We start from the raw sequence: 22635 nt of genomic DNA on the forward strand, positions 1-22635 counted from the left end.
ATTGATTATATGTCATTTGATAATTTCAAGTTATATAAATCCAACCTACATATTCAGCTTTAGAATGCTCTTATATGTCTTGTCTTGTAAAAGGCCGAAAAGTCATTAAGAAGATAGGTGAACGATACCACAACAAACTCATTGATCAAATATAAACTGACAATTCCATGACTAAAAAAGAACGGACAAGCAGACAGACAAACAAACACAAGTGCATAAAACACAGCATAGAAAACTAGACTAAGCAATACGAACATTGATATATATTTTATTATATTGATCTACACAGTTTTCACTACTCCACGTTGGAGCATATTTCCTCTTGCATACCGCATAACAGCTGGCCATGCAAGATAATCAACCATCTCACCCCTGGGCACTAAAGATGTGAACAATTTCCTGTTTATAATCTCGCCGTTAGATACGTCCATATTCAGAACCATTGGCGGACTTTGTGTACACATTAACCAACAGAGTTCAGCGCATTTCTTAATATAAACTAATGGGTACTCAGCATTTTTTTCACCACTCAACAATCTTCTGACACAAACCTACAAACAATAAAGATATGCTGTCTTCTAAGAGTATAAGTCGAAGAGCGGAGAATTTTTCATGTTTAATAACATAAATGATACGACTGGCAACCAACAGAAAGTTAGACAAAACTTTTACGACTGATGCAAGAATGAAATTTTAGCTATAAACTATGGCCTGTCTTGCAGTATGGGTTCTTTTAGTCGCTGAAGGCTTCACGGTGATATAGATTTGCTAAACTATACTGTAACGTCATTTGGTCTTTGGTGGCTATTGTCTCATTTGCAATAAAACCACATCTATTAATTTAATAAACATATTATTATTTCTTGATATAGGGTCAATAGACATGAAATTATAAAAAAAAATAAAAAAAAAATATTGAAACTCAAAGAACTGAATGGACTGACGAAGTTTAACATGTGGATCAATATTAAATTAAGGCATTACCTTCATGATGAACGGTATTGCCTCTGATGCTATTCTACCTTGGAATTCCTTGATGTTATTGGTACAAGAATTCGGTAACGATAACGAAAGAGATGCCTAGAAATATATATACCACCATTTCAAATATATATACACGTGTACCATCATTTGAAATATTGTGTGCGTATGATGATCAAGTTACACTCAATGATAAGAGCTAAAACTGATATATTAATTCCGGTAATTATAGTCACCACCAGGTGGGGCTTGCGTAAAGTGAAGTTCTTTTGTTAAAATTCACTTTCTCAAACTATTTTAGGTTTTATAAGGTAGCAATACTATAATGTTACTATATGTACATGTAAGTATAAAATATCTTATCAGGAAAGCGCTTTACGATACCATATAGGCTTTAAAATTGAACTTATATTGATTTAGAAGTTCATTATTCGTCTTTTAGTGGCGATGTCAAACTACACGTAAAGAAGCTCGTTATATTTACGTCAGACACGTGTTTCGTCTACAAAAGACTCATCAAATCCGACTGAATGGGTTTAATTTTTGCATTGTTTACGATCAATTAATTAGAGTACTGCACTTGTCAATTTTGGTACATCCCACATTGTTTCGTTTGTGTCAGTTTTCAAGCATAATATTACATCTTTTAAATGCAATTGGATTTTGAGATTAGTGATAGATGAAAAATAGAAGTGTGCATCCTGCACAGTAAAGTTGGTACCGTTAATGTCATAACTACCACTGAATCGAAATTTCTGCTTTGAAACGGTTACTAAAAGAGGGTATCACCAGTCTAGAAGCCATGGCAGTACGTCAATACTGGTGAGATAAGTCTAGCACGATATTGTTTTATGAGAATTGGTGTTCAAACGTTTGGTTTCATCAAAATCCATAAGTCCGATTACTCATTCATGTTTTTGGTTAGAATTATGGCCTTTTTTGGTTTTATCAGCCTTGGAATTGTGTTTTATGTTTCGGTTTTTTTTTAAATATTTTATAGATGTTAATCCATCACTGAAGACGCATTAATTGTCGAAATGTGCATTGAGCGCAATACATTTGGTATCGGTTATGTTATAATGTTATTAGTGTTCAATGTCATTTATGCGTTTCCTTATCGTTTTATTTTAAAAGTTTTTAAAACATATGTAAATATATAAACAAAAACATACATTGGTGTATCTTCCAAAACACTTCATGGCATCTTCTCGTATGCTCTCTCTTTGTTCTTCTGATATTGCAATACATGTTAAATAACAATCCTATTCATAGATAAAAAAAAAACATTGTACGATCAATATAAGAAAGAAATGATTTGTGTATTTTGACCAATATGATCATAGAAAATGCTTGTACCAATTCATGAATATGACAGCTGTTATCCCATCGTTTGATGTGTTTGAGCTTTTGATTTTGTTATTCGATTTGGGACCTTCTGTTTTAAATTTTCCTCAGAGTTCAGTATTTTGTGATTTTACTTTTCAATACTTTATGATTTGATAAAATTGTTTTCCCCCACAAAATAATGCAGTCATTTTGTATTTTGAATATGTGTAATAAGGAATTGAGTCTTTTAGAGACAGCATTCAATTTAAATTGCGTTCAATGTACCAAAAACTATATCAATAAAAATCACAGGTGATATACCTTCAGCCATGATAATAGCAAATCAACAACATATTGTTCAGAGTAGAATCTTCTCATGTCCGCGTATAGCTTTGTCCATTCATTATCAAACAGTGCTTTAAAATCCTTTGCTATTGTAGTCGGCTTAGGATCAAACATGGTGTCCTTCACTTCCGGTGACAAAGCGATATGAAGTTGCTTTCTAACTTCTTCTTTTCTTCTTAATGTATAAACGAAAAAAAAAATAAAAAAAATAATATATAAATAAAACTATTAACAATGCAAGTTAATAGACAGAATAGTTTCTATGGTTTTGAACCCCCAAGGGTGACTCGGGTGTAGAAATATGGTCTCTTGGTCTTCTCCCGACCGGCAGTAAAACGCTTGCCGAAGTGGGGCGTCCGTTTGGCTGTGCGGTATGTATCAAGTTCGCAGTCACGTCCGGTCAGAAGGGGGACATAAATCCGATGCCTCGTGTAAAGAGAGAGCCACGCTCTTTGCACGTTAAGAACCCTTGCAATAACTCTTTAGGGGGTCCGTAGGTGGCCTGTTGCAAGGCAAAATTTCTGTCTCTATCCAATATACCCTCATTTTCTAGTGGCAGTCCAAATTTCCCCGACCACCATCCTCTATTATAACAACCTACCTAATGTATTTATTGTTAACTTGTTCTCGTCCTGAATATGCATGAAATATTTGCCACTGGATGTTAAGCAACCAACAATCAATCAATCACTTCTATGGGTTTGAATATTATGAAATATTCGAAGTTATACAGCACATACTATTCCAATAATGTTTTTTTTTGCGCAAAACACAGAAAAATATCAACATTTTGTCAACATACGACGATAAACATGAAGATACAATTTGTCAAATTCATACTTATTATGAAAAAAAATCATTTTAAAAGTGGCATACATATCATTCTGTGATAAATATTCGATAGAAATAGAAAAAGAGAAAAAATAGTATATTTAATTTACGCAAATTGTAAAACAAATTTGAATCATCAAAATTGAGATGCAACAGTATCCATCGAAGTAACTTTTAGTTTTCAAAAGACATACCTAGATTGACATAAAAGTGGATTTTGAAATACTTTAATCTGATTTTTGCTTACAGACGTAATCAAATAGAAATATTATGATCCCAATTCAGATTTGAGTGATAGCTAAATCAACCAATCATTTGGCATGTTCTAAACTACCCCGAGTGCATACAATTTGTGTGACTGAAAACCGTGACAACTTTCCATATTTTAGTTCTCTTTTGTACTTAAACTTTACTATGTTGCAAATTAATTTTGGTTGCTACTAAATATTTAATAAAACGAGTATATAGGATGATACATATTCTGTAGACAATAGAAATAGCAAAAGACCTGTAAGACTATAAAAATATTACCCTCTTGGAGAAATTTGAATCAGTTGACTGTCACTGAATGGGGACATCATTGAACGGAAGACTCGACAGTCTTGTCTATTGGACAGATTATTTAAATTTGTAAAGCAACTGTTGCGGGTTTGTCTTGGTGTTTCATTTTCTGTACTTCTTGGGGAAAGTTGTAATTGTATGGATCGGAAACTACGAGGTGAACTTCTGCAATAAAGAAATGAAATAATCATACCAACTGGAGTAACACATACTTGCATCAGACTTGTATATACATCTCTTAAATTGAATTTTAAATGTGCGTATTGTTATGCGTTTACTTTTCTACATTGGCTAGAGGTATAGGGGGAGGGTTGAGATCTCATAAACATGTTTAACCCCGCCGCATTTTTGCGCCTGTCCCAAGTCAGGAGCCTCTGGCCTTTGTTGGTCTTGAATTATTTTAATTTTAGTTTCTTGTGTACAATTTGGAAATAAGTATGGCTTTTATTATCACTGAACTAGTATATATGGTTTAGTGACCCGCTAAAGGACACCTCCGGGTGCGGGAATTTCTCTTTACATTGAAGACCTGTTGTTGACCTTCTGCTGTTGTTTTTTTCTATGGTCGGGTTGATGTCTCTTTGATACATTCCCCGTTTCCATTCTCAATTTTATTAAAGAGTTTACAAATAAACATTGCATTGTATCATGGTTCTTGTCCTGAATGCAGAAGGAATATTTCCCAATACTAAGTATGCCGCTTTTATAAATTGGTGATTTTATATTTGTTAAAGTCAAATGATAAGATCACAAGTCGGGTATAAAGGTGGCAGTAGCATATGTAATATTATGTATAATAAGGTCAAGTCTATTTTATTAAATTAAAAGTTTGATTATTGAACTTTTAGGTCAGAGAAAAATGTGACATAATAAAAGGTAACAAATGGCCTTCTGTTCATATATTATATTTTGTACCAGAACATTCGATTCAAAATGTGACCTATAGACCTAGCCTTTTCAACGGGTCTGTACTCTTTGTTTAAGCAGGATCTGGCTGCCTACCCTTCCGAACACATATAAGATCACCCTCAGTTTGGCGGGATACGAGTTTCTCAGTCTTTGGTTTACTATGTTGTGTTCGTGTTCTGTTGTTTTGATTGTTTGTCTTTTTTTTGCCATGGCGTTGTCAGTTTAAGCTACGAGTGTGAATGTACCTATGTATCCTTTACCTCTCTTTTGTTTTCTTTAAAAAGAAATATCTGGATTGAAATGTGTTGTTGGCAAACTTTGAATTTTACTGATGTATTTCCCGTATGTATGATAGGTCTCATGCCTTATTCTTGTTTTGCATTACACATTTTGAATAGTTGAACGAACGCACACGTAGATTGGTTTGAACTCCGTGAGGTCGTTAGGATAATGTATCGTATGTTCACTACACGAACCTTGGTGTTACCTTGTAATGGAACTTTCATATGAATATGTAATGAACTTACTGTACTGAATCTACTGGGGATTTCAATTCTCTCACTTCGTGCTTAAGCTGATAGATTTCATCTTCCATCAGACGTCGCTTGGTGATTTCATTTTCTAGATTTTCCTTAATGATGGAAATAAATAAGTAGATAAGAATAATAAGTATGGACATTTGATAGTGTTATAGTAATTCACATTGATTACATACTTGTACACTTATAGTTCTAAAAAAAAAAAATTTAATCAATTCCAAATAGGCATAGATCCAAAAATATTTCTTTTTAAATATAGTTCACATTATTTTAATGAAATTCCTTTGAACTTGACTTTTTTTTTTAATTAAAATTGGCAGACGATATTTTTGTCTAATAGTGACCTGTAAAACATCATGTACTTACCAGAAGTTTGACAGAATGTGCCATTTCTACCTCCAAATTTCTCCTCAGCTTTTTCTCTGACACTTTACATCTAGCGTGTGGGGGTTCTATAATCGGTCTTTCTATTATAACTTTAGCTTTGCTTTTCTATATCCGGCAGCCTCCTTCATTAAGATTAAAAATATATATTGCTTACATATGCAATACAATACAGTTAGAAAGAATTCCCTTTATGTTTGTAATCATTTTCAAAATGGAACTTATATCCAGTTTCTGGGTGAATAATGAAATTATTTGAAATGAAAACAACTTGTCTCTTAGATGACTGTTCCGACAAACCATTCGATTTTTTTACTATCCCAAAAGATTCATTTTCATTTTTTGCTATCGTGAACAGAAGATTTGGATCAGTGTTACTAACTGCAACTACCACATTCATTTCCGCCCGCGCGCCCACTCGCAATCCACTCCCAATTAATGCCGACTTGACTAAGAAGTTACTAAAACCGTGGTAATAAGGTGTGTTAGTATGTGCTTTTAAACTATTCATTTATATCAGATATTGTACAGTGAAATTATCGCATTGTGCCAACTTGGTCACATGTCCATTTACATATATATATATAGCTGTATGATTTAAAACATCAGAAACGTGTATCGCCACACAGTCCAACCTACAGCGTACTGATTATTACAGGATGTACAAATGCAGTATCTGCATAATAGGGCTCTAGAGTTAATACAAATATATAATAGAATATTAACCAATATTTGAGAACTTTTAGTTTAACTAATATTGACCCATTATCCCTTTACACAACCGTTTTGCTACATTTGTACATGTAGAATTTGCCAATGAATTATAGTCATTTAATATAAACAATGCCTGTTCTTGAGAGTGAAGTAGTGTTCTTCTGCTTGTTGATAAATTTAACATTATCTTCTCATGCGAACATTTTATTAGACTCGTAATTTACTGTGAGACGGCAGAATTTATTTTGCAGAAAATCTTAAAATTTAACAAGCAGAAAATTGGTAAATGTGAAATAATACTATATAATAGACAACAAACATATCCATTTTCATTCAAGACAAAAGTGCAATACAGCTCTTAAATGTCCTCAGGCCTCAAAGGTCTTTTTCGGTAAGTGCCTCTACTTACTAAAATTGAAAAAGGAAATTAGGATTTTTTCAAAGCGACAACAACCCGACCATAGAGCAGACAACAGCCGAAGGCCACAAATGAGTCTTCAATATAGCGAGGAACTCCCGCACCCGGAGGCCCCTTAACACATGTAATAGGAATTTAATTTCACTACACGTATAAAAACTAGCCTGATATCGAGCTTTGAAGACCGTTTTCTCGCCCATGCACTTTCCTCTATGTTTTAAAAAATATATATTCTTACAATATCGGTATCAACTACATTTGTGTACACCTGTATCATTATTGTGAATAACTTACAACTTCCTTGATCATATTATAGATAATTTTATGGTAGACTTGCTGTATTCCAACTTCTGTCAAATGTGACCATTCTCGAACAGCAGTGTCTGATTGTTTATACCAAGATTGCAAACAATCGCTCATTTTCTGCAGTCTTAAACGCCATTCTACTTTCACGTAACTGTTCATTATTATGATGAATGCTTATTAAAAATCACAAAAAACTATGTATACCGTGAAGCAAAATATCTTTCCAAACAATTGAATACACTACTTGATTATATATTTTTGTTTATTACAAATTTATTGTTTGATTTTGAACAATTTAATTAGTAGTGAATAAAAGAATAAAAACTTTCAAATTGTTTTTGTTGAGTGAACCGATGTAGAAATTTTGGCGAATTGACAACTATTATAATAACTTGGTTGTTTTTTTAATTTGTACAGACAATGTAAAAATTCAGTGCTTTTAATATTCTGTGTTTCATGCATTTGCCAGCTCATCTATGAACAGTCATATAATTGTTTACAAATGGAAACAGTTCCTAGGTAGAAAAAATGTTATCCCTGCCTATACAAACTCTAGAAAGGGTGGTATAACGACTATGCTTATAGTGTTCGTATTAAATTGTTTCGAATAGCTATGAATTTCCATTGTTTAATCATCTCTTTTTCAGTCCCAGTTTTATTTATGTGTTAAAATAGCCTTGCGGAGTCAAAATTATCATTAGATCCCGAACAATATACAATTATGTAGGCAGGGATACAGTTATCCGTTCCATGGTATTTAAGCGCTTCTGTTAACAACAAAAACACTTAACCCCGCCACATTATTAATGCATATGCCTACATTTTTGAAACTTTTGAAAATTTGAAACAAAGCAACCATCAACAACCACTGAAATAGAAATTCCGATTATAAAGAACGTAGCGGGGACAAACATGCCAAGATGAAAAATCAAAAACCTGGGCAATTGTTGAAAGAAACCCTTAGACTGTTAAAACCGTTTTTGAAATCGAAGCAAGTGCCTATATATACCTATCTATGGTAAAAACAATTATAAAATTCGTTATAGTTTATAATAAGTTCAAGAGTTTTAATAAACCCGGTTACATTAGTATCTGGAAATGTTTTGATGTGCTGCGCGTATACAGACATGTTTATGTTTCTTTAGATAAAGTTTTATATATATAAAGATAATGAAAAACTCAAATGTAACATATTTTTCGGTTTATAAAGAATAATAAGAAAAAATAATGTGTGTGTTTTTAGCTGTACATGTACTTATTGTGTGTCATGGACGGTTATCCTATATACATTTGTACTTTGTTTTTCTATTACTATAAAGATTCTTAGTATAAGTATCTTGTTCTAATGTCCATTGTTCATTTTTATCTGTTTTTCTTGGGTTCGTGTAAGATCTAGAGTTCAATATATTGGCTGCAGTTTGTCTTTTTCTTTCTTTGTCTTATATCTGTTAAACTTTTCATTGCTTAAGTCTCAACTTGTGCAAGAAATATTTGTCATTTTAAAACTATAACAAATATACATATCTATATACAAGGAAACGTTAAATAGGAAAACTTACCAGAACAATTATAAATATTGTAAAAATTAAAAAGAAGATGTGGTATGATTGCCAATGAGACACTCTCTCACGAGAAACCAAATGACACAGAAAATAACAACTTTAGGTCACCGTACGGCCTATAACAATGAGCAAAGCCCGTACCGCATAGTCAGCATTAAAAGAGTCCGAAATGACAATGTAAATCAATTCAAACGAGAAAACTAACGGCCTAATTTATGTACAAACAAGAATGTGTCCATAGTATACGGATGCCCCACTAGCATTATCATGTTCTATGTTCAGTAGACCGTGAAATTGGGGTCAAAACTATAATTTGGCATTAACATTAGAAAGATCATATCATGGGGATTGTGTACTAAGTTTCAAGTTGATTGGACTTCAACTTCTTTAAAAACTACCTTGACCAAAAACTTTAACCTAAAGCGAACGGACGCACGGACGCACAGACGGACGAACGGAGGCACAGACCAGAAAACATAATGCCCCTCTACAATCGTAGGTGGGGCATGAAAATGAACGAAACAATTATGTAACTTATAAACAAACGACAAACCCTGTATAACATGCTCCCGACTTTGGACAGACACGTACATACAGAATGTGGCGGGGTTAAATGTTTTAGCAGGATCCCAACCCTTCCCTTACATTGAACAGTCACTGTGGTTTGACAGTACAATGTAAGAACGAACTATTAAAATCAGTTAAAAAGACTTAACTCATTTGATGGATAATTTTAAAGTATAAATACTAAAAAGACAAGTAGACGTGGCCTCGTATTTGTACATCCTAACAACAAAAAACACCAAGTACAGATCTGACAGTACTCGGAGTTACTGACAGCTAGTTCTAATCCACTAACAACTGATAAAACAAATCATGTATCTTAGACTTAATTATCAATCCGTATACATCCAACATCCAATGGATTTAGTGTAAAGACGGCATAAACAGTCAGAGAAAAACGGCTTTGTGAAATGCAGATTGTAGATTCATGAATGTGTATGTGTATGTTTATATAACAAGATAATAATATTTAGTTTGCTTTTAAAGTCAAAATTGCGCATTCGTATTTGTTGGGTTATTCGACGGTTTATGTATGAGTATGGGCGAATTTTCAAAGGCGTGTTTAAAGCACCAACATCGGGGAAAAGAACGCTAAAATTTGCACTAAAATACCTTCCATCTATTATAGTAAGTTATGTACAAAATCTACTGTATTCTTGACAGAGAAAAAAGCAATATTTTGTTATACCGTAGATATTGATTTCCCTCTTTAATGAATGTGTTTATTTCAAAGCTAGCTAAACATTCTGAATAATTTAAATAATAAAATTTAAATAAAGCATTCAAAAAGTTTCCATGTGTCATCTTTTTAAATTGTATTTTGTAAATTCAAAACTTTTAACGCTTTGCCAGGTAAAACGAATTTACATTAATGACAGGCCTCTTTTATTTCTTACACATTATGTAAATCTTAACAGACATGAGGAAAAATTAAAATATAATTCATTAACTTTACACATGTTGTCACTATCTTGTGAAAAGAAGTATGTTTACAAGTATATTCCGAACTCTTACACACTGGCGTTGTCTATTTACTTTGAACGATGCCTTTTGTTAAAAGTGTATTGTCAGACAAAGACATGAGCACAGGCCACACCAAATAGTCAATCAATTTTCCTTTCTTAAAATAAGTGGTAAATCGGTTTGGGTTAATTTTCCCGCCTTCTTTGAATTCAAAATCCATGCCAACTGGAGGGTCTTCAAAGTTCATCATCCAACACAGTTCAGCACACTTGTTGATGTAATCCAGGGCAGCGTTTCTACCTTTGAATCTTATACTTTTAATAGTGTTCAGTCTACAGACCTAAATTGAAATGATAAATTAAATGCTTTTTTTTTCAGATATCATATAAACAATAAAATAATGGTAAATCAGCGCGTACTATTACTTGGAAGTCGTATCAAGGAACAGCTACAATCCTATATTATAAGATATATATTTACATTTTTTTTTCACGGTTGCCGGAATCAAACCGATTGTGTATCTTATAATATATTTTGCAAATGTTGTACAATACGAAAAAGTACATTTTATGATATTCAAAGGCCAATTCACAATATTTAATATTAACAACTTAGTGTCTATTGAAAGGAAGGGAAGGGTCAAATAGTTCCTGACTTTTGAGAGTGTCTGGCCTGTTTCACCGTAAACTAACATTTTGGGATATAACAGAAGACTGTTATTTTTTTTATTCACCAAAAAAGACTCAAATTGTAAGTTTTTATTGATCGTATCATTTAACAACGCGCTCATTTGCGATACAGAGTTTCATCACCATACCAAAACAAAGACGACGACAATTTCTTTTACAAGTAAGTGTAAAGTGCGATTGCTAAAATAGACAAAATGTTTGACGTATTTCTATATATAAAAAAAACATATCTCAATAATACCTCTTTAAAAGCAGGAATAGTATCAGCTGCCATCTTTCTTTGAAAATCTTTAATGTGGACAACACCGTTTTTAGATACAGGTAATGCAAGATCTTTTCTCTCATTCTAAATACAATAAAAAGAAACAATCAATCCATAAACAGCATGTGAAGGATATTTCAAACACTGAATCGTAGAATGTCACGCTAAAGTATTGTCTTATAGGTTATATTAATTACTAGTTATACATTTTTGTTGAAGACACTATACATTGTATCGTACACATCTGATTTTAATCATTAGTATAGATACTGTGAAATATGTAAGAAAAATATGGACAGACTAACAGACGCAGCAGGGTATTGCGGGGTGCATAATACTATATTCAGTGAGTTTTGGAAGACTTCAAAATTACTGTATAAAAAAATACTTCATGATACTCCTCATACTAACACAAATTTTGTGGAAATTGGTGTAAATGAATGGAGATGGTGTATATACATTAATGATTTAGTGATGTATGTTTAACGTCCAGTGGCAATTATTTCTACTCGTCAGAATAACAAAAGAAAAACGTCAAGTGGCCAGCATACTGTTTTCCTTGAAAGAAAGACAACTGCTTTACAATGTTTAACACACCTTCGTACATAATCTATTGTTATTAATACAATATAATATAATACATACTTTTTGGTATTTTCTCAGGAAACCTACAGTTTCACATTTAAGCATTTCTTTCTGTTCATCAAAGAGATCACGGCCCATTTTCTGGCAAGTCTACAAATACATTTTCAATGATGATTAGATTTGAAAATTAATTGAAATTTACATTTATTATCAATATTGACATTAAAATTGTAATTTGTACAAATTTTACGAATTGGTAGCTGTACATGTAGTTTTAAAGAGCAGGGCTCAGCAGCTTTCAACATTCGAAAATATGTCATGTATATGAAAAACAACACATTTTTGTTCCAATATGAAATGTAAAATCGATTCAAAATGTTGTCGATGTTGGGTATAATATCTACGGTTTATAATACCAAGCAAACCGACTGTACCAGAATCCATCTGAAAAAGAGTAATCCAACAAAGGCAACCCACAGCAAACAACACGTATACATGCACCTTTCTGAAAGCCTGAAACCTAATGTTTTAGTAAAACCTGGTTAACGTTTGAGTGCACCTTCTTCTAAATATCATGTGTCGAAAAAATGAAATGCAATTTTTGTGCGGATTTAATAAAAGCAATCTCATTCATTAAACCTAAAACTTCTTTACAAAAATTGTCTTTCAATCTGTGTTCGTATTACCTCTAACCATTCCAACAAGACAACAATACTTTTTCTTTCACCATAAACATTTTTCACAACTTCATATGCGTTAGTCCAATCATCAACATATAAGGAGTTCAATCGTTGAGGGAACAATGGACCCTGCTCTTCCTTCATGTCGACATAGGGTTCAAGTTCTGGGAAACCATGTCTAATATTCTTCGTCTCCGCCTCGGTTAATCTAGTTAAATGTATCAAATGAAATAAATGTATTGTAAATGCATGTTTACAAATATCAATAGTATGTACATGATGTATATGAAGTTGATCCAGTCATCTGTGTATTACAATACAATTTTAATTATGTTTCTTCTTTTTTAGTAGAAATTTGTACGATGCTTTGTGAAAATTGTTGATATAATATAAAAGCACATTACTAAAAGCTTATTTGATGCACCAAATCAAATGTAGGTCAAAGTACGGACTTCAACACGGAGCCTTGGCTCACATCAAACAGCAAGCAACAAAGTGCCCCAAAATAACTAGTGTTAATAAATAAATAAACTCATCATAGATACCAGGATTGATTTTTTTTTGTTAAACCGTCCAAACAAAAACAAAGCTCTTTGACATACCTGTTAAGCAAGGTATCATTTTCTTTCTGAAGCCTTGCTATACGAGTTTCCAACAACATTTCTCTGGTAACAGCTTCTCGACTTCTACTTGATACTGGCGGATATCTGTTTAAAGTAATGATTTAATATTTTATTCGGCAATACGATATTCTGATTTAGACAAAATAATAGTAATATTCATAAGGATTTAATGAGACTCATGGAATACATCGTCATTTTAATAAGAAATATGCAGATGCTATCGGTTTAGAAGTCTTCTTCATCTTTAGGTTTCTAGCGATCCTTCAATTATTGAAGATTATTCGCCGGGCGTCGACTATAAAATTTATAATTTACACTAATTTAGCAACAAAAAATCAAAAATAACAAAAGAAAAAAAAATCAACATAAAGTATGTACATTTGAAAAAATAAATTGTGATAAAACTATATACATTTGATAACAGAATAGTTAGAGATAGAGAATGGGGATGAGAGCAGATTCTGAGATCATACTCTAGATCTTGAATCCCTCTACTGTACTGCATGATACTATTTGATGTGGCAGATGATTCCAATTTATAACAGTTCGTGGATAAAATGAATATTTATAACTGTCTTTAGATGTTTGTATTTGCCTAAATGAGTGTGGATTGTTATGTCTGGTTCTATTGTCAAGTGGGATCAAAAGATTAAGTGTTTATGAACAGTCGAAAACTAGATATTTCGGGTAGGATATACCTACCTTATACATTGTTTTAGTTGGACTCCATGTTAGTCAAACTTGCGTTCAGTATGGTTTGTGTTAGAAGAATGTTTTCTACTTTTCTTAAAGGCCAACATGTAAAACATTAATGAGCAGCTTCCGAGTGGCCACAAAAGCATTAAATATCTAATAAATACAGACCTTGTAAAATATATTTTCTAAATAAGTGACTTGTTCTATTCAGGTCGTCTAAACATACCTTTCTCCTGTGCTAGTCGTTTCTGAGTCATTCACTTCACTTATAAATGCAGATTTTATAGAGCGTGTGCCTCGACCAGATTTAAGTGTGCCTGTTCTATGTTTTACACTTAGAAGTTCGCTGTCTCTGCTTAACGACTTCCGACTTACTGGCCTTCGACTGATATCTTGACCTTTGATCCAAGTATGATTCATTGATCTACTGGTTTCAATCATTGCTTTTGGTCTTATATTTGTTTTTCTGAAAAGCATTGCACGTAGTACACACCTCCACCAATTTCCAGTCCCAACTTTGTTAAGTATATTTTTGATTTTCAAACCAAATGTCCAAAAGTGTAAGTCGCTTATTGCATAAATCTGAAATACCTTTATTCTAAAGCTAATGCTCTACAGTTTCAATAAAACTAGGTTAGTATTCCTTCTATTATAATTGCTTTACCACTTACCTGGTATCCTTAACCACGTCCATCACTATTAATTGTGTTGCTTTATTTATTTGAGTCTGCGTACGGAATGACTTCCATTTAAACTCCTCCTACTTCTGTTGCCGGTATATTAAGTATACATGACAGTACGAAGGTAAAGTTCAAATGGAAATCTTGTTCTGCTTTTAACTTACTTTACGTTTTAAAACTTGAGTTTAATTTGGTTTGATTTACTTTCAAAATTTGATTAAGAGATGCGAAGTACTGATAAAAGACATATCCAGACATACACGGGGTCTTGTTATGGTTCGTAGAATAGAAACAATGGACGAAAGGTGCAGAATCAAGAGAAAATAAATAAACAATAGAGATGAAGGGGCAACCACAATTAACGAATAGAGAACAAGTACGGGGTGGTCAAGTAAGAACAATGGAGAATATTGGTAAAATAAGAGATCAAGAATAGAAATGAATGACCGTAAATAGACCCTCATACTCTGACGGGAGTTTTTGTCAACATTCATCATCAAACCTATATTCATAATTGAAAACACCATATTACCTATTCATTACTACTTCTAAATTAGAACCCAATTCCTCGACTTCATTTTCAAGCTTTTCTACTTTGTTACTGTATCTTTGAGTTGTGTTAGTTTCAATTATATATCTACAAAAACCAAATAATGCCATTATTTATGACTTTTACAAAGTTTAACTAAATAAAATTGAATTCATTTTTAAACTATCTTAAGATCATCTGTAACCATTTTTTTTTATCTGTCTGATAGAAATTATATTTGATAAATACAGATACAAGATGTAAATATAAGTTGATAAATAAATTTTATAGATCACTATTAATTCATTAATTAGTTATCAAAGGTACCAGAATTATAATTTAGTACGCCAGACGCGCGTTTCGTCTAAAGAAGACTCATCAGTGACGCTCAAATCAAAATATTTATAAAGCCAAAAAAGTAAAAAAAAAAAAAATTATGACGAAGATGTGTTATGTATATATGCAGTTATCACTTACGTAATATGTAATTAATTAATCAATCTTTTAACAATTCATCGACGTTATTTGCAGAATTACATTTATATTGATTGCGCATTTTTCTTTCCTAAGGAAAGTTTTACCTATTGAGGAGACCATCTTTTTCCTTTTTCAAACGAGCAACATCATCCTTTAGAGCCTCTACCTGTGATTCGAGTTCACCCTTTGTTTGTGATACTTCCCTAACTCTGCAAAAAACAATATTTCATTTTTAAGTAAACGTTTTATACAGAACTTATCTTAAGGACAAAATCCGTCTTCCTAAATATCTGTATTTTGTAGTTCTGCAATTATTGCTGTTTATTATCATAGAAAAACTAAGAATATTGGTATTTTTTCCCTCAAAATCAAAATGAGGTCTTTAACACCGATCAAAATAAAACAACAGCAATAAACTCTCACCTGACTGAGTTTAAGACGGCATAAGCACCAATGGTTACCCCGTTCAAAAATATATAGTATACAGTACATATGCGTTAAACTTTATCTTTTTATATTTAATTGTTTAAATAATAACACTGGTAGCGGGTGAGAAGATGAAAGTTTTAACGACAGCTGACAATTCATGTCAGTTGCACTCACACCACATCTTCCTATATCTATTTACTGCAGGGTTTGTTACTCGTGCTGTGTGGATGCAGTAGAATGTGTCCCCGTGCTTGTAGTGTATGCCCTTATATATTTCAGTTATTGGTTGTTTGCCTGTGAGAGAGCTTTCACATGTTTATAAGTTGTCTCATTGGCACTCACACCACATCTTCCTATATCCAGTTAATCATTTGTAACTTCACTTTGCTATGAATTTAATTTACATTTTACAATATCGTATTGATCTCCGTAAGTTTTACCTTTGTCTTTGTTCCTCTTTCAGCTGAGTAAGTAGGTTGTTAATCTGTGTCTGTAAAAATACAAGCATTATGTTTAGGTAGTACGAAATTAAAAAGATAAAATATGTGGCCCAGACTGTGCTTTCATTTACGGAATATGTTAATTTAATATGGATTTAAATTTATCCCCATGGATGATACAAAAGTCTGACAGGTGTATATGTTCCGGACCATATGAGTATTTGTACCATACGCGTATGGTCATGACCATATGCGTATACTCATATAGTCCGATCATACGCGTATGGTCGAACCATATGAGTATTAATTTATACTCGTTTGGTTATTAACGGGCCGGACCATATGAGTATTTGGACCATATAGGTATATATATTTTTTTCAAATTACATTATAAACGTTTCAATAATACAAACACTTTATCTAAAAATACATTGATGGTTTAAAACATGACATTTTTTTAATTTCATAATAAACTACGTAAAATTTAATATTGATGCCATAGTTAGTTTTTATCCGCGCCAGTTACATTCGTGCATGTAGGCTTGGATGACATTCACTTCCACACGGTATCATAGCTTTTTTGCATTTGAAAGAAATGTGTGCACGATCTTTTTCATTTACACATTTTGTTTGCGAGTGAAAAACAAGCCTTTTTTGCAGCTGTGTACAGTGATACCTCGGCAATTCTGATGTCTACGGTGTTTTTAAGAAGCTCTAGATCTCAAATATCGTCAAATGACTGCAATACACCATCTTCACAACACAACTTTAATAAACTTATAGTATGCTACTTTCCAGTGACTTCTTACGTAACAGTTCATTAAGATTTTTTTGGAATTTAATTTTTGAGTCGACATATTGCCATTTACTCGTAATAACAAATCGGTAATGACCATCGGTAATGACCATCGTTATAAAATGTCTTTACTTTAAATTTGACAATTAAGTAAAATTAACTATGTGAAACTTCTTATTTTTATTTAGCTTGTCTTTTTATAATAATACAATGATAAAATTACCTATATGATAGCGTCTTTTGAATGAACGGTCGTACCATATGAAGAGTTTAGAAGTATTAAAAGTAAACTGTAACAGAGTGTTAATTACCCCGACCATACGCGTATGGTCCGACCATACGCGTATGGTCGGACCATATGAGTATATACCCATATGGTCATAACCATACGCGTATGGTCCAAATACTCATATGGTCCGGAACATATACAAAGTCATTACACCAAAAATCAACACAAAAGATAAGTAAAGCAATATCAACGATGAATTACAATCAAACATGGAACAATGTCTATGAAAATTCTTACAACTCATTGAACAATGTGCATCATTCCGGTCTTTCCTTAAGATTCATTATACCGAGATTACATATAATCTTCATCTGCCTTAACCAACGTTGATGATTTTGAGGATTAAATGGAAATGAATTATTTGCAAAATATCAAGCATGACAAACTATTATAAACCAAAAACGTTGAAGGTACAAATGTAAACTTTTCCTTTTAAATTTAGATATTTTATGATAATCTAATTGAGATTATCTACCAAAGCTAATCTAGTCTCTTTTTCGTTGGAATGATACTTATACACCCTAACGGGAACGATTGTGCCTGATATTCTAATGATGAAATCATAATCTTTCAATCAGTTTATTTGAAGTCTGGCGCCTGCATGTCAGTTAACTGCTAGTAGTATGTTGTTATTTATTTATTATCGTCATTTTGTTTATTTTCTTTGGTTTCACATTCTGACATCAGACTCGGACTTCTCTTGAACTGAATTATAAATGTGCGTATTGTTATGCGTTTACTTTACTACATTGGCTAGAGGTATAGTGAGAGGGTTGAGATCATACACATGTTTAAACCCGCCGCTGTTTTGCGACTGTCCCAAGTAAGGAAGGAGCCTCTGGCCTTTGTTATTCTTGTATTATTTTAATTTTAGTTTCTTGTGTACAATTTGGAAATTAAAATGGCGTTCATTATCACTGAACTAGTCAATTTTTGTTTAGAGGCCAGCTGAAGGACGCCTCCGGTTGCGGGAATTTCGTAAAGACCTGTTGGTGACCTTCTACTGTTGTTTTTTCTATGCTCGGATTGCTGTCTCTTTGACACATTCCCCATTTCCAATCTAAATTTTATCTTTTTCGTTTTCGTTTGTTTATTTGTTATTAGAAAACATAAGTGCATTCAATTGTGATAAGTAATTTTGAGTTAGATAACATATTTTAACATGGATGTATACCAGCATGGAACATTAAATTTTGCTGCAACCAGGATTAAACCAAAATGAAATAATATTTCGAAGCAAATCATCAATTTTAATGTGTATCTGTTTAAATGTAAAATAACGATAGAAATCTAGAACTTTTTTGTACCTGTTAAGGTTTAATGGAATGATAGAACGCTAGAACTTTACATGTACCTCTTTAGATAAATGAAAAAATAGAACCCTAGAAATTTAAAGATACATGTTTGTATTTAATGTTATGATAGAACAGTTGAATACTTAATTACCTGTTTAGCATCACTATCTTGCTCTCTGAACGCTATGTCTTCTTTCATTTTTCTGTTGTTAAAGGCTAAATCATCTACAAACTGTTGGTGATGGCGATATGTTATTGCATTCCAAACAGAATAACCCTCGGCTTCCTTCAATTAAAAGATGCAAACATTTGAGAATGATGTCTGAATCAATGACTGATTATCCCTTCCTTGGTGTGTATTCGTGTCCACCGGTATCTCATGTATCTGATAGGCTCTACTGATCTATATCTTAATATATACTAAATATTCTTCTCTAATATAAATGTATTTCACTAATTTCGTTTCATTTTTAATAATTTTGTCAATAGAAAAACCTTATTGACTCATTGGTACGCTTCAGCTGTTGACTAATCTTGGTCGGGTTGTTGTCTCTTTGACACATTCCCCATTTCCATTCTCAATTTTATTCTTGCTTAACTCATTGTGACGACAAAACAGTATACGGGGATTTGTTTACTTTTATCATCAAATAATATGAGCTGGAAGCTTATTTTTTTCTAATAGACATTTGATGTAAGATAACTGTATTGTGCAACAAACATTTATTAACGCGTGAACAATTTTTAAAACTTTTAAGCTGTGTAAACTCTTATAATGAAAAAAAATAATATTTCTGGGGTTGTGATAAAATGGAAAACGAAACCACATGCTTGCAAAGACCGGAAAGAAGTAAACAGAACGAACAATAAGACCTAAGAATAGGTTAAAAAAGGTGACACTGGAAGCCTCAGTGATTCTGCATTTTCACTATGACAGATCAGTTGAAAAAAACTGTAAAAATTTTGAATTTGAACACTTTTGGGAGTGAATAAACTTGCAAATCACATATGGTGCCGTTGATTATTATTTTTTTTTTTTTTAGAGAAAAACGGATTTTTAGGGGTATTCTATGGTATAGAAATGTTTTAATACCCTTGCTTAATTTGCACAGAAAAGTTTGTTCATCACAGAGTCTCCTCCGAATTTCTCGCTATATCTACACCAAAACCCAGCACCAATATTTCACGCTATTTCTATGGGTTTTTTTCCAATTAAAGGACAGCAGAAAAAAATGGGCTGCTATCATTTATCTTGGATGTAAAAACTAGGTGGCGCCAGTAATCTTTAATGCTATACTGGAATACATCAAGAATTATTTTTATGATAGTCGTAATAACGCCACATTAGACTTTTGGTTTCGAGCATACACATATTTAGAGCGGACGTGAATCATATGAGCTTTTTAAAAGCATACCAACTTCTTCCTCAAATGACCAATCATATCAGCATTTAATTGAATAAAGATCTGTTCTAGGTATTCAGGTTTGTGAGCCTGTCCTTTACTGTACATGGAGTATACACGACTTGCCCAATCTAATAGTTCATTCGTCAAAACATGCAATTTAAACATCCATTTATTCCGCTTCTTAAGTTGCTGATTATCTGTAAATCATAAAGGTTATAGATTACTCGTAAACTCATTGTTTTTATTTTAACGTGCAAAGTTTTAGTCATCTGTTACCATTTTAGTATTTTTTGTCTCGTAAATTACACTAATAACTCCATTTTACCATTGACCCGATTTTCTGTTTTAAGAATCTTCAATAAATGATATAAGCTTTTGAAATAAATTTTCACACATAATTGCAAATTATGTTGGAACTGCTCGCTTGGAATATTGGTTCAATTTTTCTGTTCACTCTTTTCTATGATCTGTATAGATACTAATAGATATTTTTATTTTTAAGTACAACTTGTTACATACATGAAATACAATTTATTAAAATTTCAAACATATGCAGTCAATAAACATGTATATTTATACCAACTAGGGTTTAGAGGAGTTATGATGTACTGCCATGCATGTACGAAAAAGTATGTACATGTTTTAAGATATTCCTCTATGCCCCTAAAATGTTACATCTAACTGCTATACACAACGTGTTTTGACGTACAGTTTTCAATTTATCCGATTAATGTTTTTGCTGAATATATTGTGTAGGAGAAAGAACATTAAAATGAAATTTTACTATACGCATGCATTTGTCCCTATATCATGTATATAGCTAGAATTAATAAGAAATATTATTGATATTCATTCGATTTTTATCTCGACCTTTTTTTCAATTCTTTAGATTAAAATATAGGTAAATGCCAGATATAAAATATACATTAATAAAGTAACTTACTTAAATGTGCTGTAGATGTCATTTTTGAAAAATATCAAAATATCCGTGCAAACAAAACAAATATACTCTTAAAATATTACATATTTTCTGTATACAAAACGTGTCTACGCACAAATAACCATAAACAACGCTATCGCATTCCTAATAGAAACATAGCTATTTAAACTTTTGATCAATTGACTTTCACTACTTTAAATTAAAACTTTTAAATATTTGTAAAGTATCACTAGAAAGAATATATATTTGTTTATCTACATGTTGAAGTCAGGGTTTATTAGTGGAGATTATATCCAATTTTGAAAATAAACAGGAGCTAAATATTGGTTTTAAAGGGAAGAACTATTGAGATTTTAACTTTTACGATATATGCGTTTTTAGTTTGTCAATAAGGTCGTTTGATCTGTATACTAACACACTTATCGTGTATTGAAAAGCTTGAAGTTTAAATCAATAGCCATAATTTGCCATACCGGTACACATGCTTGCATCCATTCAGGTAACTTCGATTGTTGTACAGAAAGTTATATTTACAAAAGTTTTATATTGCAAGTATGGAATGTAATCTATATTAATATATCTTGTTTACTCGATGCCATAATTTTAATGATGGATTTTGAAAAAAGCTGGTTACTATGGTATTTTGTTAGTAATGCATGTTCAAGTCATACGTAATTATTTTAAAGTCTGTCGTGAATAGAATTCTGAATGGAAAAAAAGATTTTTTTTCTCGTAATTACTCAATTATCTTCAATTAATATGTTTCTTTTTTTTTTATTATTATTATTGTATACAGTCTAGTAGTTAATACACTCTTGCAAATTTATGTTGGTCAAAATCAATGACATCTGTATGACTAAATGAAATTGGGTGTCGCGTTTTCTTCTCTCGCATAAAATCTATTGAATATTGTTTTATTCCAAAAGGGAGTAAAGACCAGCGCAGTTAGTTATGTGTTCATTTCAAGATTTTTTGGGGTGAAATGGGGAGGGGGTGGGGGTTACAATCGAAATAAAACCAGTTCGGATCGACCGTCCTGCACGACGTTCGGCTCTGAAATTTACTTGCCGTCATCATTTCTGTCATTGTATGTCTGCCCGTCATATAATTAAATTTTATTTTGTGGCAGATAATGTAAATATTGACCTTAAACTGAAACACCTTGTGGTAAATATTCCCTTGAAGCTCTCGGCAATTTAACAACAGATTTTTACACTTCAACTGCTGTTACTTCCGGGAAACTACATCAATGCAACATAAAAAAGATGGAGGGATTACTTCAGTTTTCGGTTAAAAATCGGACCTCAAGTGACCCACCTCCATTCATTATATATTAATGCATAATATTTTCAGCCCACTGATATATGGTGGTGGTTCTGAGCATGGAAACACTAGAAATCAGGTGCGGATCCAAGA

General features: G+C 32.3%; 2 protein-coding genes across 2 annotated transcripts; both read right to left on the reverse strand.

Annotated features, from left to right (window-relative positions):
* Nucleotides 1-280: 280 nt before the first annotated feature.
* On the reverse strand, nucleotides 281-5950 carry LOC134700237 (uncharacterized). The gene is made up of 7 exons (XM_063561596.1): nucleotides 5859-5950; nucleotides 5481-5584; nucleotides 4015-4209; nucleotides 2629-2827; nucleotides 2154-2243; nucleotides 985-1080; nucleotides 281-551 (listed from the first exon to the last, which is right to left on the reverse strand). Exons 1-7 carry the CDS (start codon nucleotides 5880-5882, stop codon nucleotides 282-284), a joined length of 978 nt encoding a protein of 325 aa, XP_063417666.1. The 5' UTR covers nucleotides 5883-5950; the 3' UTR covers nucleotide 281.
* A 4343-nt stretch (nucleotides 5951-10293) lies between these two features.
* LOC134700201 (uncharacterized) lies at nucleotides 10294-21380 on the reverse strand. The gene is made up of 11 exons (XM_063561561.1): nucleotides 21223-21380; nucleotides 20289-20476; nucleotides 19025-19159; nucleotides 16494-16543; nucleotides 15729-15833; nucleotides 15151-15255; nucleotides 13222-13326; nucleotides 12626-12827; nucleotides 12000-12089; nucleotides 11334-11438; nucleotides 10294-10743 (listed from the first exon to the last, which is right to left on the reverse strand). Exons 1-11 carry the CDS (start codon nucleotides 21242-21244, stop codon nucleotides 10468-10470), a joined length of 1383 nt encoding a protein of 460 aa, XP_063417631.1. The 5' UTR covers nucleotides 21245-21380; the 3' UTR covers nucleotides 10294-10467.
* Between the last annotated feature and the right edge of the window lie 1255 nt (nucleotides 21381-22635).

The sequence above is a fragment of the Mytilus trossulus genome, unplaced genomic scaffold, assembly GCF_036588685.1.
Source record: "Mytilus trossulus isolate FHL-02 unplaced genomic scaffold, PNRI_Mtr1.1.1.hap1 h1tg000128l__unscaffolded, whole genome shotgun sequence".
Taxonomy (NCBI): domain Eukaryota; kingdom Metazoa; phylum Mollusca; class Bivalvia; order Mytilida; family Mytilidae; genus Mytilus; species Mytilus trossulus.

Excerpts from the sequence above, each read along its gene's own strand:
- LOC134700237 (XM_063561596.1), bottom strand. The coding sequence starts at position 5,882 with ATGGCACATTCTGTCAAACTTCTG. Across the intron at positions 1,081-2,153 it reads GTTTTGGAAGATACACCAAT|GCATCTCTTTCGTTATCGTT; the intron begins GTATGTTTTTGT and ends ATATATTTCTAG. Across the intron at positions 552-984 it reads CAATACCGTTCATCATGAAG|GTTTGTGTCAGAAGATTGTT; the intron begins GTAATGCCTTAA and ends TATTGTTTGTAG.
- LOC134700201 (XM_063561561.1), bottom strand. The coding sequence starts at position 21,244 with ATGACATCTACAGCACATTTAA. Across the intron at positions 19,160-20,288 it reads GTCATTTGAGGAAGAAGTTG|GAAGCCGAGGGTTATTCTGT; the intron begins GTATGCTTTTAA and ends TTTTAATTGAAG. Across the intron at positions 11,439-11,999 it reads TCCTGAGAAAATACCAAAAA|AATGAGAGAAAAGATCTTGC; the intron begins GTATGTATTATA and ends TATTGTATTTAG.